At 36.2% G+C, this 20934-nt stretch overlaps 1 protein-coding gene across 44 annotated transcripts in view; it reads right to left on the bottom strand.

Annotated features, from left to right (window-relative positions):
* Window positions 1-20934, bottom strand: part of EYA4 (EYA transcriptional coactivator and phosphatase 4) — a 365804-nt gene that overhangs the window by 43247 nt on the left and 301623 nt on the right. For 23 of the 44 annotated variants that reach the window (XM_086317936.1, XM_086317917.1, XM_086317942.1 and 20 more), the window contains 7 exons: window positions 19590-19656; window positions 17938-18080; window positions 17617-17760; window positions 15805-15884; window positions 13582-13747; window positions 6540-6676; window positions 2977-3060 (listed from right to left, as the gene is read on the bottom strand). In XM_086317936.1, coding sequence (XP_086174062.1) covers window positions 2977-3060; window positions 6540-6676; window positions 13582-13747; window positions 15805-15884; window positions 17617-17760; window positions 17938-18080; window positions 19590-19656 — 821 coding nt within the window. Of the gene's footprint in view, window positions 1-2976; window positions 3061-6539; window positions 6677-13563; window positions 13748-15804; window positions 15885-17616; window positions 17761-17937; window positions 18081-19589; window positions 19657-20934 lie in introns of all 44 variants that reach the window. The other 21 variants (XM_086317909.1, XM_086317930.1, XM_086317944.1 and 18 more) reach the window with 1 other exon arrangement.

Here is a 20934-nt window from a genome sequence, read left to right as displayed (position 1 = left end):
GCATTCCAGGATGCCTGGCTCTAGGTGAGTGATCACACCATCATGGTTCTCTGGGTCGTGAAGCTCTTTTTTGTACAGTTCTTCTGTGTATTCTTGCCACCTCTTCTTAATATCTTCTGTTTCTGTGAGGTCCATACCATTTCAATCCTTTTTTGTGCCCATCTTTGCATGAAATGCTCTGTTGGTATCCTTAATTTTCTTGAAGAGATCCCATTCTATTGTTTTCCTCTATTTCTTTGCATTGATCACTGGGGAAGGCTTTCTTATCTCTCCTTGCTATTCTTTGGAACTCTGCATTCAATGGGGTATATCTTTCCTTTTCTCCTTTGTTTGCTTCTCTTCTTTTCTCAGCTCTTTGTAAGGCCTCCTCAGACCACCATTTTGTCTTTTACATTTCTTTTTCTTGGGGACAGTCTTGATCAATGCCTCCTGTACAATGTCACGAACCTCCATCCATAGTTCTTCAGGAACTTTTTAAGATCTAATCCCTTGAATCTATTTGTCACTTCAACTGTATAATCATAAGGGATTTGATTTAAGTCATACCTGCATGGTCTAGTGGTTTTCCCTCCTTTCTTCACTTTAAGATCTGAATTTTGCAATAAGGAGTTCATGATCTGAGCCAGAGTCAGCTCCTGGTCTTATTTTCTGCTGATTGTATAGAGCTCCTCTAGCTTTGGCTGCAAAGAATATAATCAGTCTGGTTTCAGTACTGACCATTTGCCAATGTCCATGTGTAGAGTCTTCTCTTGTGTTGTTGGAAGAGGGTGTTTGCTATGACAATGCATTCTCTTGGCAAAACTCTGTTGGCCTTTGCCCTGCTTTATTTTGTACTCCAAGGCCAAATTTGCCTGCTACTCTAGGTATTTCTTGACTTCCTACTTTTGCACTCCAGTCCCTATGATGAAAAGGACATCTTTTGGGGCTGTTAGTTCTAGAAGGTCTTGTATGTCTTCATAGAACCATTCAACTTCAGCTTTCAGCCTTACTACTTGGGGCATAGGCTTGGATTACTGTGATATTGAATGGTTTGCCTTGGAAACAAACATAGATCATTCTGTCATTTTTGAGACTGCATCCAATAACTGCATTTCAGACTCTCTTGTTGACTATGAGGGCTACTCCATTTCTTCTAAGAGATTCTTGCCTTATAGTAGATATAATATAGTACATTATGTCTACTGTAGTAGATATAATGGTCATCTGAATTAAATTTACCCATTCCAGTCCATTTTAGTTCACTGATTCCTAAAATGTTGATGTTCACTCTTGCCATCTCCTGTTTGAGCACTTCTAACTTACCTTGATTCATGGACCTAACATTCCCGATTCCTATGCAATGTTGCTCTTTACAGCATAGGACCTTGCTTCTATCAACAGTCACATCCACAACACATGTTGTTTTTGCTTTGGCTCCATCCTTTCATTCTTTCTGGAGTTAGTTCTCCACTGATCTCCAGTAGCATATTGGGCACCTACCAGCCTGGGGAATTCATCTTTCAGTGTCATATCTTTTTGCCTTTTCATACTGTTCATGGGGTTCTCAAGGCAAGAATACTGAAGTGGTTTGCCATTCCCTTCTCCAGTGGACCACGTTTTGTCAGAACTCTCCACCAGGACCTGTCTGTCTTGGGTGGCCCTACACAGCATGGCTCATAGTTTCATTGAGTTAGACAAGGCTGTGGTCCATGTGATCAGTTTGATTAGTTTTCTGAGATTGTGGTTTTCATTCTACCCTCTGATGGAGAAGGATAAGAGGCTTATGGAAGCTTCCTGATTGGAGAGACTGACTGTGGGGGCAACTTTCATTACCTATACTATAATTCACAGAAGATTCACTAAGAGTGCAATTTAGGAGGTAATGCTTTAGTGAAATTAATTTATCACTAGAAGTTGGCATCACAGACTCAATGGACATGAGTTTGAGCAAGGTCCAGGAGATGGTGATGGACAGGGAAGCCTGGCATAAAGCAGTCCATGGGGTCACAAAGAGTTGAACATGACTGAGTGACTAAACAGCAACAACAACAAGAAGACAAAGCTTAACAAAGTTGTAAACACTGCATGTTGAGCTGACATGAGACCCTATAAAATAGTGTGACACTGTAAAGATTTAAGGGGACACTTCCGCATCATATGAAAAGGGACCGGTCAGATACAACTTTGACTACAGTGATCAAAGGCAGGTCATGCTGGGAACTGACTCTTGTTAGACTATGAGTCCTACAGAAACAAAGACTCAAATGGTGTTTCCAGCCGAAAAGTCTGTTGTAGGTACATCAGTCTTTGAAACAACCTCACATGCCTATAAAACAACACTGGTACGAGAAGCAAGTGAACTATAAAAATAATGGCAAGAGACAAAGGAAAGTAATGTGACCATCTGTCTCAATATTTGTGTGTGAAGGCATATTGCCCTCAGTCACTAAAATATGCTTCCTCAAAGTTACCAAAAGATAATTATATTCATAAATCCAAAGGATCTGAAAGACAAAAGATTACTTCTTACTTCAAATGCCATTTCATAGCAACATTTGGTGCAACAAGCTAATTCAAACAATTTCTTAAAGTTCCCGTATTAGAAGATAATATACATTTCATAATGTTTAAAGTCCATTTCAATTTATGAAAACATTTTCTAAAATAACTACGTCAGAGTAAGAAGCTTGGTTTCTTATATAAAAAACTAAAAGTTATAATGAAGGAAAAAAGAATACAATTTTAAATTATGTTTTATAAAATTTTTCAGTTCACGCTGAATAACAATGAGCTACTAGAAATAAATAAGAGCAGATTTGATAGGCTGCAATAAAAACACTTCAATGCATTTTTAAATGGCTTTTAAATTTATTCAAAATAAAATTTTAATTAATAAATTCTAATTTATTAGAATTAATAAAATTCTAAATTTTAAAATTCTAAAATTTGTTAGAATTTTATTCTAACAAATAAAATTCAAATTTCTTGAATCCTTACCTTGCCATATTTCTGGGCATAAGATCCTGTGAGCAGTGAGTGGAAAACAATGATGGTTTCATCCAAGTCCCAGACAAACACACGCTGGAGAAAAAGATAAAAACCAGGGAACCATTAAGTTCTAAGGAAAGAGAAATCTCTTTACGGGTAGAAAGCACCTTGCTTTATTGTTGGCTATAATCTTGACACTACCGTATAGAAAACTGAGTCCCTTGGACAGCAAGGAGATCAAATCAGTCAATCCTACAGGAAATCAACCTTGAATATTCATGGAAGGGCTGATGTTAAAGCTGAAGCTCCAATACTTTGGCCACATGATGTAAAGAGCTGACTCTGGAAAAGACCCTGATGCTGGGAAAGATTGAGGGCAGGAGGAGAAGGGGCCAACAGAGGATGAGATGGTTGGTTGGTATCACTGTCTCAATGCACATGAGTTTGAGCAAACTCTGGGAGATAATGAAGGACAGGGAAGCCCGGAGTGCTGCAGTTCATGGGGTCACAAAAACTTGGACACAACTTAGTGGCTGAACAACAAATGCTACTCTATTATTTTTTTTCCCCCAAATGTGCCAGATTTATTTCCTGTAAAACCTAGAAGGAAGAGAGACAAATAAATATAATAAGCTTAATTCAGATGTCCTAATTTGAAAGAACTCATCCAAATGTTTACTTGCACTTAATTTCCAAAAAGACAAATTTGGATTTTATGATAAAAGTGTGCTTTTACAAAATTTCAGATGATGAAGTTTAGCAATTCATGCAAAGAATTAATTTTTTTTCTGACTAAAAAAGTAATAATCATGTTTTAAAAAAAGAATCAGGCACTCAGAAGGAAAAACAAAATGGAAATCATCTTTAGCTTACTATATTTAGGTAGTAACTACTATCACTGCATTTAGGTAGCTCTTTTTTCAGTATTGCAAATATACACTTGTGAAAACAGCATCAAACAGTATACACTATTTTACTTTAAGAATTAAACTTTTAAAAATATTTAAAAGAATCAATGAGTAATCCCTAAATACAAATTGTTAAGTGTGGACCTTTGGGTCACATTAGGTGATAAGATATGTTGTTTGGCCTGCACACTGTTTTGAAAGATTTCAAATAATTGATCAACATTTTGAGATTAGACTTCTCGCAAAGTTCAGGGTTCTGACTGCAGTGGACAAACTTCTGATCTGTAGCAATGCTGGCTGACCTTCCATGGGACAGTGATGCAGGGGCCCCTTGAGACTGGCCAGTGCTTCCTCTTCTTCAAAATCTGCAGGCTCCCTAGCCCAGCTCACTCCAATCATCTCTGCCTTCCAGAAGGCATTTTAATCTGCTACTGTTGTTGTTCACATTGTCAACTACAAATTGGCACTTACCAAGAGCACTGCCAATGACTGAACAACAAAAGCATTTGCCATCTGCCTCTACAGAGACTGAACCCCAGGCTGCTATAAGCTGTTGGTCTTCAACAACCTCTGAGGGAGTTAAGGTGGAATGAGGCACCCTATGCTCCAGGGAATCTGGTAGGACAGGTCTTTAGATAGTTGGATGTTTTTAGGAACAGATTTTATGGCCTCAGTCTTTGCATCCCTTCATGTTCAGTTCAGTTCAGTCGCTCAGTCATGTCTGACTCTCTGCAACCTGATGGACTGCAGCATGCCAGGCCTCCCTGTCCATCACCAACTCCCGGAATTTACCCAAACTCATGTCCATCGAGTCAGTGATGCCATCCAACCATCTTGTCCTCTGTCGTCCCCTTCTCCTCCCACCTTCAATCTTTCCCAGCAGTAGGGTCTTTTCCAAAGAGCCAGTTCTTCGCATCAGGTGGCCAAAGTATTGGAGTTTCAGCTTTAGCATCAGTCCTTCCAAAGAACACCCAGGACCGATCTCCTTTAGAATGGACTGGTTGGATCTCCTTGCAGTCCAAGGGACTCTCAAGAGTCTTCTCCAACACCACAGTTCAAAAGCATCAATTCTTCAGCACTCAACTTTCTTTATAGTCCAATTCTCACATCCATACATGACTACTGGAAAAACCATAGCTTTGACTAGACGGACCTTTGTTGGCAAAGTAATATCTCTGCTTTTCAGTATACTATCTAGGTTGGTCATAACTTTCCTTCCAAGGAGTAAGCGTCTTTTAATTTCATGGCTGCAATCACCATCTGCAGTGATTTTGGAGCCCCCAAAATAAAGTCTGACACTGTTTCCACTGTTATCGCATCTATTTGCCATGAAGTGATGGGACCAGATGCCATGATCTTAATTTTCTGAATGTTGAGTTTTAAGCCAACTTTTTCACTCTCCTCTTTAACTTTCATCAAGAGGCTCTTAGTTCTTCTTCACTTTCTGCCATAAGGGTGGTGTCATTGGCATATCTGAGGTTATTGATATTTCTCCTGGCAATCTTGATTCCAGCATGTGCTTCATCCAGTCCAGTGTTTCTCCTGATGTAGTCTGCATATAAGTTAAATAAGCAGGGTGACAATATACAGCCTTGAAGTACTCCTTTCCCAGTTTGGAACCAGTTGTTGTTCCTTGTCCAGTTCTAACTGTTGCTTCTTGACCTGTATATAGATTTCTCAGGAGGCAGGTCTCGTGGTCTGATATTTCCATCTTTTGTTGTGATCCATACAGTCAAAGGCTTTGGCATAGTCAATAAAGCAGAAGTAGATGTTTTTCTGGAACTCTTGCTTTTTCGATGATCCAACGGATGTTGGCAATTTGATCTCTGGTTCCTCTGCCTTTTCTAAATCCAGCTTCAACATCTGGAAGTTCACGGTTCACATACTGTTGAAGCCTGGCTTAGAGAATTTTGAGCATGTCTAGAGAAGCACTAAATCCCTTCATGGTGACATCAGATCCTTATGACCAACAAAAAACCTTTTGTAAAATGAGTGCTTAATGGTATTGAACTCCCCCTTCACCAAAACCTTATATATTGACCTTCCCCCACTGCCGCTAAGGAGCAGTCTCTCAGAGCTCTCTAAGATGCTGCCTCCGGGGCAGCAGTCCTCATTTTGCTCCAAATAAAACTTAACTCGCAACTTTCAAGTTGTGCATCTTTTTTAGTTGAAAACATCAAGGAAGTGATGTCTTAGGAAGTGGTACAATGACTATTCCTTGACCTTACTAAATCTGAAGATTAAACTTTTTTTCATAATTAAAATACTCAGTTATATAAGAAGTAGCACATTATGGTTAAGAACAGTTTCTTCTGATTTTTGTAATAAAAATCAGCCTGCTTAGTATGAATATATTTCAAGAAATCCATCCCAACTTGAGAAAATGTCACAGATATAAACATTTTACCATATGTATCAAATGATTAGAATTTTTCTCATTATCCAATGACCACCTTTCCTTTCCAAGTTACTGTCTTCAATTTTGTATTATAATGGATGAAATCTCCAATTTTAGAGCTGTGAAATGCCAGCTTCCATGTAGGTCCACTCATTTCATGATACGTCTTTTTCTTTTAAGTTTGAAACTTCATGAAACTATAAAGTATAGAACATACCCAACAGAATAAAACACCTATTGCGTCTGTTAAAGATAAGTCAGCATACCTCCAGGTCACTGTCAGGAGGCGGGGAGGGATTATTTTTCCGGCCTCTTCCTCGGGACTTTGACCCAGAACTCCTGCACGTTCTCTCATCAAGATCTTTGATGGGTGTGGAGGGGCTTTGAACAGTATCAAACTCTCCTGTAAATTACATAAATTGTTCAAGAATAGCACTTTATTTTTAGATCAGGTATAAGTCTTCATTATGAATTATCTTAACAAAAAGCTCCTTATGACCAAAAAAGAAAGAAAGAAAAGATATAATCCCAAATACACAAAAATCCTAATTTAGTAAAAAAATTTTGCAGGTCACATCATTTTCTCCTAGATTCGATATATGTGAGCTATTAAACCTGAACACCTTTTGTACTCCAGATGCTCTCAACTTGCCTGTCTCTATCCCCACCTACATGTTTATCTAAATTTAGATCTGTTCGCAACTCCTTATGTCAGAAGAGAAGATCCCATTCCTCCACATTCAAGTATGACTTCTGAGCCTCACCTACTGGGAAACCATGTTCCACTGCTCAAACTCTCTTATCTTCCCTTCAACCTCTCCCTTTCCTGGGGTGAGGGGGTGGTTCAGGCACAGACAAATTAAAAAGTCCTTCCCTTTAACCTTGCATCTATAGAAACTATTTACTGGCTATCTTTTCTTTTTAAAGGATCGTCTCTTAAAAGAACAGGGCATTCTAGTCCTGTCCAATAGAAATATAATGTGAGCCATGAATGTAACCACACATAAAATTTTAAATGTTCTAGAAGCTGCATTTAAAAAAATGTAAAAAGCAACATGTAAAATTATTTTTATTCTTACATGTTAATTGCTCTAATATATTCAAAACATTATCATTTCAACCTATAATAAATATGAATATGGTATGTTTTACATAATTTGTTTTGCACACTAAGTCTTCAAAATCCTGTGTGTATATGACACTTAGAGCGGACTTGGATCTGTAGTAGGTACATGTGCCTACTAGGCCCCTGCAATGGAGCTAGTACAGACTGAAGTTGCTGGCTACAGAACTGAATCTCACATTTGTCTCTACTTTCTGACATCTCATTTGTCATAATCCAGCTTTAGTTTACCAAAACTCTAACAAAACTATTCTTAGCCACAGTCTCCAAAAGCCACTTAAATGACACACACAATAATAGATAGACCCAGTCTTTACCTTCCTGGATCTCTGTGCTACACATGATCAATCCTCTTAAACACCACCTCTTCAGAACCACTTAGTAGCTGATACTCTGCTAGAATCTTCTAGAATTTTTTCCATGAGTCCTTCTCTGTCTAGGAGACACGGACTCCTTTTCTTCCTACCATTCCTCACATGCTGGGATTTAGTAGTTCTATCTTTTGGTCATTTTCCCCACTCCACACCATGTGGGCAATCTAACCCTCTCATAGGTTAGTCACTTTCTACTCAAAGATGCATACATCATACTGGGTCAAATCCTATGTTTCGACTTTATGTTTGGGTTCTGCATGTCCCACAGATACCTGAAAGTTTGACATGTCTAAAGCTAAGTGATGGAGCACTTGATGAGTTGGAGAGCATGGAGCAGTGGCAGATCTGTGAGGAAGGTTTTAAGATAAACTGAGGCAACAGCGAGGTACAGTAAAACCTCACAAGTAACAAGAGTCCAACTTACCGTACGACTTCAAGTGTTTTATTCAATCTCCCTGAATCTTAGTTTCTTTGTATATTAAAACATCAGTAATAGCAGCTACCTTTTATTACCGAGGTAAATCTAATTTACACTTAATTTAAATCATATGCATAAAGTTAAAATGTCTAGGAGAATCCAACGGCAAACAATATCAAAGTTACACAGTTTTTAAATATAAAGATGTTATGACTCTCCTGTTGTTGTTTTTGTAGCTGTTTAGTTGCTGAGTCATGTCTGACTCTTTCTGATCCTATGGACTGTAGCCACCAGGCCTCTCTATCCATGGGATTTCCCAGGCAAGAATTCTGGAGTGGGTGGCCATTTCCTTCTCCATGATTCTCATGCCTTACCATAAAAATCAAAGTAAAATAATTACAAGAACAGACAAGCAGTTACTAATCTAAATAAACACATCTGAACAAACGAGATAAAACTTAAGTAATATTTTTTCCGAGAAATTCTAAGTAAATAATTTTTACAAAGCTAACCTCTAATAATTTCTAATGGTCAAATGTTTTCTTTGGGAAACATTGTGCATGTCAAGGCAGCATCAAAGAAATGTCTGTGCTCCAAATACTATTTGCTCTTAAAACACTGCTAGCACAGTTTCTTGCATGGGTTTTTGTTATCGAATGTATGAGAGTAAATAACAAAACAAAAGATTCTTTAGCTATGAATGCTGACTACAGCCAGATATCATAGTAAATCCTGTTTCAGCTTCCTTGTGCAGACATTAAAGGAGGTTTGGGGTATTTAAACACACAACTAATTTTTTAAAAATCACACAAAATGTTTTCTATTTTCAGTTATTTTTATAAAATAAAAAGGTTACTATGTCCTAAAAATCAAATGTTCTTTTTCAAGTAAAATACTGATTCAAATTAACTCACATATGTTAAGCTTATAATGTAAACCAATTTTTGGTTGACATTCTATAAAACCTGTCTTTCTATCCATTACAGATCAATTTTTTAGAAGTTAACTCTTAACAAGTAGTTTTGTTCCTGCAACAGTGCAAGAGGTGAAAGGACAAAATCTTGCAAAAGCCTAAAATTACTGTCATCAGTTATGGGTGGTTGATTGTTGACTGGATCCGTAACAACGGAATTTGGCAGGAACAACTCAGCTACTCAAAAGAACTGGAAGCCAGTAGCTATGACGACAAGGGAGTCAGAGAGTAGAAGGAGAAAGGAAAAAAACTGGTCACAGGAAGTGTCTCACTCTCAGCAGAAGGAGGACTTGATATCAATGATTCTAAGTTACTGAAAGATCTTAAAAGGACTCTAAGAATTTGGACAAAATATGGACAAAAGTGTTTCTGATGAAAGTAAAGGCACAGCCTTTGAAGAAAACTATGAAGAATGGCTCCACATTTATTAAACTCTTAGGATGTGTCATGCACTTTTTTTTTCCTATTTATTTATTTTTTGGCTGTGCTGGGTCTTTGTTGCTGTGTGGGCTTTTCTGTAGTTATGGTGAGCAGGGGCTACTTTCTAGTTGCTGTGTGAGGGCTTCCTATTGTGGTGGCTTCTCTTATTGTAGAGCACAGGCTCTGGGGCATGCAGGCTTCAACAGTTGTGGCCCGTGGGCTCAGTAGTTTCCGCTTCTAGGCTCCTGAGCACAGCCTCTATAGCTGTGGTGCATGGGCTTAGGTGCTCTGTGGCACATGGGATCTTCCCAGACCAGGGATATAACCAGTGTCTTCTGCATTGGCAGGCAGATTCTTTACCACTGAGCCACCAGGGAAGTCCCAGGCACTTTCTTTTTTAGAAAGTTTACTAGAATAAGTGTTTGGCTAAAGCACTGCTCATTGTATCTGAGATTCACCCACACTGTAGCCTGAAACAGTTTGTTTTTTCCTCAATATGGCTAGAACTTCATGATATACTATGCTTTATCCATTCTGTTGACAAATATTTGGGTTATTTGTAATTTTAGGCAACTATGAATAAAGCTGTTATTATACAAACATTCTTGTTTGTATCTCTGGACATAAGCTCCCATTCCCAGCATATCCCTATATGTATGCCTAGCATATCCCTATATGTATATATTTGGCAACAGGACTGATGCGTCAGAGGGAAGGCATAGACACTGAGAACCTTTTTCCAAAGCGGTTGTATTAATTCACTCTCCTACCAGCAACGAGAGTTCTAGTTTCTCGACATCCCTGTCAATTCTTGGTTAGTCTTTTTTATTTCAGCAACTGTCGGGGTATAGTAGTATCTCACTGCCATTTTAATTAGCATTTTCTTGATGAGTAATGATGTAGAATACTTTTGTTTCTTGCTCAGTTAGTATCTTCTTTTTTACAAAGTAACTGTTTAAATCTTTGGATAATTAAAAAAATTGGGTTATCTTTCTTGCTGAGTTTTCCAGAGCTCTTTATTGTGAAATATTCTTTACACACACACATGACTCAATCTCACTTCAACCTAGTGAATTTGGTCTTTCATTATCCTCTTTTAATAGTGGGAAAACTGGAGACATGTGGAACTCAGTTAGCTAACCAAGATGAAATGGCTTGTATGTGAAATGCTGGTATGATTCCAGAATCCCTGCTTTTAACCACTAGGTAATACCTCCTCCCCTAAATAGCAACAGACTGTTCAGACTACAAAGAGGTCAAACATGTATGTGTTTCTACTGATCAAAAGAATATATAGACTTTATACAATTTCTGTGAGACAGAGGGCAAGGTATTCATCGAAAGAGCATCAAAGTAAAAGGACAGATCCTAAAGGGGCATGCGCTATATTTGGCTCCTTCAGATGGAACTGAACTGACCTCCATATCTTCTCAAGGTTCTAGCCTTTCTTCTGATGAAGGTTAAAACCAGAAATTTGAACTCAATTGATCATTAAACATTTGTTGACTTTTTTTTTTTTAAAGGAGAAAGCTGTTAATTCCAGTGCCTCTGTCAATTTCACTCAGGTAATTGCATTAGGGTACAGTAACACTGTAGGTAGGAAAAATGCAAATTGGCAGAGAAGTTAAATGTGGTTAGTCCTTTCCATCTAAATCTTCTTGTTGGCTTCAATGAAATGAATTAGCACTTTGCTTTCCTTCCTGTCCTTATGTAAAATGCCATAAAACCTGGAAAGACTACTGGGTTCTGCTGAAGAAATTGGCTTTTCAAAGTGTGAAGGGATTTTACTATATCCTTTACTTTTCTGCAGCATTTGTAAAGTTTAACTAGCAAATGTACTATGTTTTCAAGGTCTCAGAGTACAGAATACTGTTACAAATTGCTAGTTATATTTAATTTAAAAAATGTTTAAAATTTTAAAAAGGAGCTATAAAACTATCAGTAAGCTTAATGTGCCAATCAGTCATCAAACATTCTGAATGCAAATACATAAGATAAACTTTATGGTAAAAGCAAAGAAATATCTTTTCAAAGAAAATAAACTAAAATATCTGTTCTTAATCAGCATGGTAATGTTTCTTTAAATACATTGTCAAATTACCTCGTAAGGTAAAGTATTGATAAATAACTGAATGTTATTTGTAATTTTCAAATAACTCAGTCATTACCCATTGCCCTAGGCTTTTTCCTGAGCCAATACTGCACATGATTGAATAACTATCTTTTAATCAGTGCCATAATGAAGAACTGCACCTTCTAAGTTTTGGATATTCATATCCAACTTTGTTTCATTAGGTTTATCACTAAATCAGAGCAACCAGCTGTCTCTTATAGAACATAACGTATGTTTCCATTTTAAACACGGGAGAAGTCAACAGGGAAAGATTTATGAAAAACTGTTTTCATAAATTTTAATTGTTAGGTCTCTGCTTTGAGTCCAAATGCAGAGCCAGTCAATGGAAAATACTCTTTATGCCCTTAAACAAAATATCTCAGATTTCATCAATAATAGAGAAAAATCCCATAGTTGTGAACTGTTTACTTTTCAGATGCATGCCAGTCTGCAAAGGCAAAATCAAACATAAAACTGTCTTGACAAAAGCTCTGAGGTCACAGAATTTCTTAAAGATCCAGACACGTGCATTGTTATGATTTTGGTTCAGAGAATGATAGGGTTACATATAGAAATACTTTCTTCTTTAAATTCAACAGAAAGTCTCGTAAGATCTGAAAATTATGTCAAACTATACTCATTGGCATTAGCAACCAATGGGAAGCTGAAGAAATTGCAGAGTTCTGATAGTGAATATGAGAATGTCACATACATATGTGTTACATTCAAAGTCATACACTCAGAATACCTACATGTCTACATTTAGTATTTTTAATATAAATAAAAGAGTGATTCTGAACGTTGATTATTCTTTGGATAATAGAAAGTACCCATCTGTGTCTTTCCTGCAGAGAAACTCTTGTAGTCATATTGACATTAGATCATAGTCAATCTTCTATCCAAAGTTCTACTCAGCATAAAAAGTTTTTAGTGTATAAATAGTGTTCGTTCCTGGTTGCTCAATTCTAGTAAATTCCAAAACACTTTGCTGGTCTTATCACTCAGTCTCTGATGTCTTGATCAAAGACTTCTTCTGTGGTTTTGCTTCTGAATAGTTATCCTACCTTGTTTTCCCCACGTATTCACCAGAGAGAAACACCTTTTACAGTGTGATGAGAGCATCAAACATCTCCTTACCTGAAGTGTTTCCACCATTTGTTAAGCAAGGATTCTGAAATCATTCACTCTTTAAATTAACGTAAGACTCTTAATGAAATGTTAAGTCACATTTACTCAAAGAGGATCAGGACAGAATTGGAACACAGGATTTAGGCTGGGTGGTGGTTAAGACAAGTGTTAAACGTGTCAGCAAATACAGTTCTAATAAGAATACAGATAAGCTTCTGGCAATGAAGAATATAATGGATTTTAAATATGTGTTCATCAGACAAAGGTATTAAATTACCTATCAAGGATCCTATGAATATCCTAAGATATATATAAAATCCTAAGAATATGGGAAATCTTCACTGGCTTGAGCTACTGATGACTCATAAGGTGAATAAGTCATACAGTTTCTCAAGCATAAAGGAAATATCAGTTTCACCCAAAGAAGATAATATTACTACTTTTCCATGTTGTTAAGATCTCCACAAAATAATTAGTCTGGAAAAAGATTCACTTACCTTTTTATCTTCATATTTATACATATTCTGTCATTTGAGATTAGAATTGCCTATCCCACATCTACTAATAAAAGAAGGGTTTTCTGAAATGCCAGAAAAGCCTCGCCTAATACAGCAGTACTAGCACAGATTAAACACCAGCATAATTATCTGGGGGCTTTCAGTCCTTTTTAAAAAAGATTTTTTTAAAATGTCCATTTTCTCCATACTTTTAGATAAGCAAAACTTATAAAAAATATTTCACCTGGATGAAGATCTGTACCTGGTTGGCTAGTCAGTCCTGGGAGAGATTCCTGCAACTGGTAGGTTGAGGTCGTGGAGGATGAGCCATCAGCTGTGTTATTTGATGTCATGTATGCGCCATACGTCGATGCAGAGTAATACTGTGCATACTGGTTTTGGCCAAAGGCTGTGTAGGATGGATAATCCTGAAATAACAATTGAGATGTGTGTGTGTGAAAGACAGACTGTCCTCTGGCATGCTCCACAGAAGAGCAATCACAAGGTAACGGAAAGAAGAGTATCTGGCTCCACTGGTTCTGGAGTCCACAGTTTTAAAGTGATCCTAAAAAGCAGAGACCATTCTGTGGGCATCTTATACATGCACACAGTAATGAAATAACCTAGGGGGTTTTGCAAACCAGGTCCAGTACACACATTTGAATCTACCTAAAGATCATGTATGCTTCACTCCCCTACTCAGAATTATGCACCCAAGGGTGTACATTGTCAGATCTTATGCACTTGAAGAGGAGAGAAGGAGATGCTTGTTTTCAATCTCATCTTCTAAAATCACCAGCAAGAAGGAGGTGTGCCCTTCCTTCACTTCCATACAGACCCTGGGCTGCATTATTGTGGTATTTGTTCCCTTTATAGGCTGCCCTTGATAATTTTGTTTTCTTGGCAGGAGATAATTTTAATAAAATGATTAAAAGATTTTCTTACCCAGTTTCTCACAGGCTACATTCCACCTCAGACCTTGACTTAAATAAATCTTTAGTGAGGTTTTCAAATATTTAGTTTGCATCATTTGTTAAGGAAAAAGGAAAGCCATTGGATTAATTCCTCTTACTTGCTTTTTATTAAAAGTTTTTAATAACCCTAAAATGATCTAAATAGTCCTTCAAAATCCTTTTACATATTACATTTTTTGATCCTCCCAAGTAGAACAAAGCAGTCTTTTCCTTATGCTTCCACTCTGTCTAGTGTATATTTCTATTATTATATCAAAATATTCTACCCCTCATCCATATTATTTTCATATTTATGTCTTCAGGAGGATTGGATCCTTTCAGAGAGCAGGGAACACTGACTTATGATTCTCAAATCTTCAATGCATAGTCAAAAAATCTAATGGCTAACAGGTACTCAATAAATGTCCAGTGTATTAATAAATGAGTGACTCAAATTAAGCAACCTGGATTATCAAAAATTCTTAATGTTTTATAATAAAATACACATACTGGTCTTGATGTTTAGTGTTTTAAGAAACCATTTTTCAAACTAATGCCAAATTATGCAGTTTAATCTTGTCAAAAATATTAACATTATTCCATTGTTTAATCATTAAATTTTCCTCTTAGCCTCTTGTTGTCTTAATAAAAATTGACAGGAGAAGGCAATTAATATAATTCCTTCAGTAAATCCAAAGAGCAAACGCTTGTGCAGTAACTTTTATTTTAAAATATACAGAAGTCCAGCAAGTCTGTTAAGAGTAAAATAGTGTATTGCTTACCCATGAAATCAGCTATCCTTCCATCTCAACTACTCTGAATATGACTGAGAGGTCGAAAATAAGAAAGTATCTGAATATATCACAAATTCATCTCCCTCCATGCTGATTCACCCTTTCAGAGACATTGCCTCTTGCTCCACATATAATTCTACCATGATTCTAGAAACCATCGTAGGTTTCAAAACTCACAAAACGATTAAGCAAACATCACTAAGAGGGCTAAGGAATTCTAGGAGCAGAGATAGTGACAAAAGCAAAAAATTACAGTTCTCAGGAGAGTAGGAACTAAAGTTATCAAAAAATTCATAGAACCAAAAAATAAAAGCAGGATGGAGTCTGAGATGCATTTTGTTTTGGCAAATATGATTTGGGTTTGGACCAAGCATGCTCTATACTCTAATCATAATCTGATTATTGATTCTAGTTCAATCTATCAATTTTCATAACTTTTTTATTAAGAAAAAATAAAATTAATTTAGTATGGTTCAAGATAATCAGAAAGGATGCAGTAGATTTTCTCATTTCCTCCCATGACTAAAACAATCATGGCTTACATGTTTAAAAGGTAAACCTTTAACAATCAGGAAACCTAAAATACCCATAATTATACATATCCCAAGAATCTACATAGCTAATCTTTACTACTCTGAAATGCTGTCTTAACTTTAAATAAATAACATTTATTAACCTGATACTATTCTTCAAAAATCTCATATATATAAAAAGCATAAATATAAAAAGCTACCATACCTGTTGTGAACCACTGAAATTCGTGGAATTTGAAACTGAATTATTTGCATAAATAGTAGAAGATGGTGCAAAACTAGAACCTAGAGATAAAAGAACAAATTGCATTTAAAAAGTATTTCTTGAAAAATATTAAAATATTAAAATATTTCACTTTGCAGAATTCAATGCAATATATTTTAAAATTTGTTGTTGATGCACTAAGATTTGAAATGGAGAGATTTTCAAGGGAAATATGCTTGGCTTTTTCTTGTGACAACTGGTAAATTCCTTCCTTTAGAATTCTGTAGAGTTAAACAGAAGTTTGTGGGAACAGTCTTACCAAGGACTCAGCTAACTTCCAAGGGCCAATGTCTACGTGTACAGAAGTACTCAAGGAATAAAATAGCGATAGTGAGACTACTTCCAGGAAACAACTGCAACTTTCCAATGGTCATATCAACTGCATCTGCATACAAAAACTACTCAAGTTTAAACAATTGGCTGAGGCTAGTTTAGGAAATAAACATACAGAATCCGTTTAGAAATGAGGCTTCCAGCATCCCATCTTTTTGTTCCTTTATGTCCTTTCCTTAGAACAAAAAAGCTGTAGGCTAGGGCTCAGACCCAAGGGAGAACTGTTGAGTTCATACCACAGTCATCTAAGGTTCGATAACCTAAAATTTTATGACAAAGTGAGCAAGTTATTTAGTTATTTGAAATTAGGGCAAAAACAAGCAAACTATCAATCTATAGATTCAAAAAAATATGTTCTCATGGAATGCACTTGTTAAGGAATAAAAGGCAGCTGATTATTTTTTTTATCAACATGTTTTGAAAAGCAATAGTATTAGGTAATAATGCAAATTAATGTAGCCTGGAATATCCAATATAAAAGTGTTTTGGGAAATAAATGGAAATGTCTCTATGGCCTTTTCTACACTGCCAACTAAAGCTGAGCAGCTCACTGTGGCTGAGGCATGTATGCAAATATTTATCTACCAACATTGTAAGGAAAAAAGACACCTGTCATTTCAGCCAAAAAAGGCCTAAGTAGTTATTTCATTTTAGACAACCAACCAAAATGTCAATATTTGTTCATTTGAATAATGTTCATATAGCCCCCAAACTATGACTAATCATTAGAAAAAAATGACAGATAAAAAATAAGCTTTTAATGCTTTTACCACATCACTAAATTATTTTCGGCAATTATTATAAAATGTTCAAAAATAATTTTTAATCAGAGATAAAAACAAAAAGAAAAATTAAATAATGATCATATATGGAGAAAAAAGTTTTAAGAGGGGAGGTACAAATTATTTAAATATTCCTATTTAAGAAATACAGTACTAACAAGGGGGGAGGTATTTTAGAAATGAACAAAAAAAGAAATCCTCAATCATTCAACAGTAAATATAGGACTTAGAAAAGTGCTAACTCAATTTTAAATTAAATCAAAACAGCATTACATACATACGGAATCCTGACAAGAAAATGCTGGATTTTGTCATGAATCTTTGAAATCCCTTAAGTAGATGCCAAACATGTGACTGGTGTGGTGACTGGCTTGGAGGTTGCTTTGCTTGGACTTAGTTTCCTGCCAATTTTATGCAACTTAAGCTTAAGTATTTAAATTTAATATGGGTCGTGTTTCTTGATGTATGTTGAGCTCTTTTCATCATGTTCCCTCTTAGTTATCTTTTCCAATGGTATTGTCTGAGCAGTGGTAGCATTTAATACTGTCTTCATGACTATATATTCTTAGTCTGAAGCCAAGGAATCTCATTCAAAGAATTCTTTCTCATTTAACATGTTTCCTGGGTGGCTGCTTACCTGGCATCTGGTAAGAATAAGGTGTCTGGCCTGGCTGTGGGGTAGAGAAGCCTGGGCTGTAACTGAGGCACCCACTCTGTAATGGGGACTGAGTTTGTGAGAGTCCACTCTCTGTCTTGATGCCCGGTAACATCACGCCCAGATCTGTTTGGAAAGTGCATGTGCAAACCATTTTATTAGTAAAATGATCGTGTTGTAACATGAGTTGCAACTTATATTAGAATATAAGAGTCTATATAAGAATATTAGAATATACAGCTACTAGCCAGCAGGATTATCTGCTTGTAACCAAAGAAGGAGAAGAGAGAAGAAGTGAAATACCGTAAGTGGGCAGGCTGTAAGGCTGTCCTGTCTGTGAGTAGGCAGTGTAGACGGCTGGCTGCTGCATCCCCGAATACTGAGTCTGGCCTGCATAGGCGGACATTGTTTGAGCTGCTGGTGTAGAAAGAATGTGTGGATAGGGCCTAAATATCAGAAAAATAGCATTACTGTGGCAACAAAGACTGCATATTATTTCAGACAGCTTAGATTCACTGAAACCTGATAATAGCCAGGACATAATCCTCTTCTTTATCCACAATATCATTTTAACAATATAGAAAAGGACAAAAGTCTGAATGTCAGGAGAGCAGGCTCTGCTATAACCCAGGCTCAATACTTTGGACAAATAAACTTCCTGAGTCTATACCTCACCTGTGAAAAGAAAACTTTGGTTTAGAAATCATCCTGAAAGTCTCTTCCAGGTCTATATTGCTTACGTCCGAAATAGTATTCCAATTGACATGTAGATGAGGAAAGTGGAGTCCAGGTCAGTTAATTAATGAGCCCAGGTCAGTTAATTAATTAATTAACTCATGAGCCTTATTTCTTGTTACCATGCATGACCCAATGCCATGTAATGACTACAAAAGTCATTAAAAGCAGTAGGAAGAATTCCCTACAAGAACTAAAAATCTTACCAAAAAACTTCTTTAAAAAAAGTACGTAGCTTCTTGAAATGGAAAGCCATTCCTTTCATCTTGCCACATCTTACAGAATGTCCTCAAAATAGATATCCAATCTCTAGCCTATGCTTAAGGATAAACACTGTAGCTGCTGTAGAAAATAACTTTTAAATGTGCATGATCAGGAATCCCAAATCTTGACATATCTCTCTGATGGCAACCAAATTCAGATATACACCCAATATAGTTAAGCTTGAAATGTTTACCACTGTCCTCAAAATGACTACATTAGTTATACAAGCAATAGTGCATATTTTTCCAAAATGTTTATTAGAAGTTGAAATCCAATAAAAATATTATAAAGCTGGGACAAATTATGAAGTGTTGAGGTTTGAGTAAAATGTAATCTTTTCAGATTTTCTTTAAACTAGTAAGAGTTTTCAAAATTTTTATTTAAAAAATCAGTATATTCTGATCTGTGCTTGATGCTTTCTTCAAAATATATAAATATTCAAGATTAAAGGAACTGTGTGGACAAAAGTGAATATGTTCCTAGATTTGTGAAAGATATTTATTTATAGGTCTAATATATCCAATGAATCTATCTAAAAATCTATCTATTTAACTATCTATAACATTTATATCAGAGAAGGCAATGGCACCCCACTCCAGAACGCTTGCCTGGAAAATCCCATGGACAGAGGAGCCTGGTAGGCTGCAGTCCATGGGGTCGCTAGGAGTCGGACACGACTGAGCGACTTCACTTTCACTTTTCACTTTCATGCATTGGAGAAGGAAACGGCAACCCACTCCAGTGTTCTTGCCTGGAGAATCCCAGGGACAGGGGAGCCTGGTGGGCTGCCGTCTATGGGGTTGCACAGAGTCGGACATGACTAAAGCAACTTAGCAGCAGCAGCATTTATATATATAAATATATCCTGATTTAAAGTTATTATATTGTATAAATATGATTAATCAGAATAATCCCAGAAAATTATTCTAACAAATCTGAAACTACTGACCACTTACTTGGAAGGATACAGCTGTGGGGAATATTGATGTGCGGATCTGGGGCTGTAGCCACTACTTGTTATTACTGTGAGACACAAAAAATAGAAAAAAGGTTGCTTCATAAATATGTTTCATTGGTTTCATTGGAGTAATCAAAACTAATTTAAAGAAATGACCATGTTAGAGAGGTATTTCACAAAATTCACTCTTTTTCTAAACAGAAAATTCATTCATTTTCTAAACAGAAACAGATGCCTAAACATTTTTTTCTAATTAAACTGTTCCATATTTGTTCTAGGAAAATGACATGATATCTTCTCACAAATCAATCCCCTTCATCATTCTTCCATTTTCTCAAATCAGTGGCATGCTTTTATGCATTAATATCCTATGAATAAATATCCTTGATTATAAGTAATTAAGCTTTCATGATATAAAAGTAAACCTTTTCATTTGCAAACTTCATGTTTTAAATTCCAAACATGATGACAAGATAGTGCTCTTCCTCTGCATTTACTCTAATAGAAATACAATATAAATTAAGAAAAATGCGATGTTTCAACCTTCATTTTCAAGTTATAAAATGATAATGCTTTCTATTTCCCTTCATTTTGTCAATCTGATGAGTAATTAAAATGCAGAGTCCAAATAATTCTCGTAATAACTGGAATATACACAGAAAGCGTGGATGCAACATGAAAAAAAACAGAACTATGACATCCAGCAGCAATCCTAATTACAAATGTATTTTGAACTCTCACAGACTAGACTTTTTTTGAGAAGATTTTAAAGGTGAAAATCAGGTCTTATCAACATTTCAGCCAAACATGCAGTCCCAAATTGGACTATTTCCAAAAGTTTGGAAGTTTCTTTTTCCTTTAACCATCTGCCTTGACTAAGACAGATGTATTGCAAATATATGGACCTAAAGTGTTAAGGCCGTCCCTTCAGAGCCAGTCCACACTGGGCAAGCACACAGAGTGTCTTTATTAGGCCATCTGCTGTTCATTCACTTTTCAAAAAGATTAAAGTAGTATACAATGCAGCGCTGGAATTAGTTTAGCCTAATCAATCATAGTTATACTTCAAAGTACTGTGTCCTTTCTAAGTTGTTCATAATTCTGGAGCTAAACTTTTGGAATTGTAAAAGTGACAAATAGGTTTAGGTTGCTAACTATTTTATGAAACATGATATATTTCTATATCCAAATGCTATTAAGTATCCTTGTGATCTATTGCTTCATAAACACATAGAATTTAATGTATTTAAAATGCTATTTGGACTGTACGCTGAGTATGGAGAGTGCATTATAGTTTTCATAGCAATAGTGCAGAAAGTACATTTTCAAGAATATTATGAATC

This window comes from Bos grunniens, chromosome 9, assembly GCF_055505025.1.
Source record: "Bos grunniens cultivar Pamir isolate PY7600 chromosome 9, Bosgru_T2T1.0, whole genome shotgun sequence".
Classification (NCBI taxonomy): domain Eukaryota; kingdom Metazoa; phylum Chordata; class Mammalia; order Artiodactyla; family Bovidae; genus Bos; species Bos grunniens.
The sequence above is the reverse complement of the archived record's forward strand: the minus strand, read 5'-3'. Positions and strand labels throughout refer to the sequence as shown.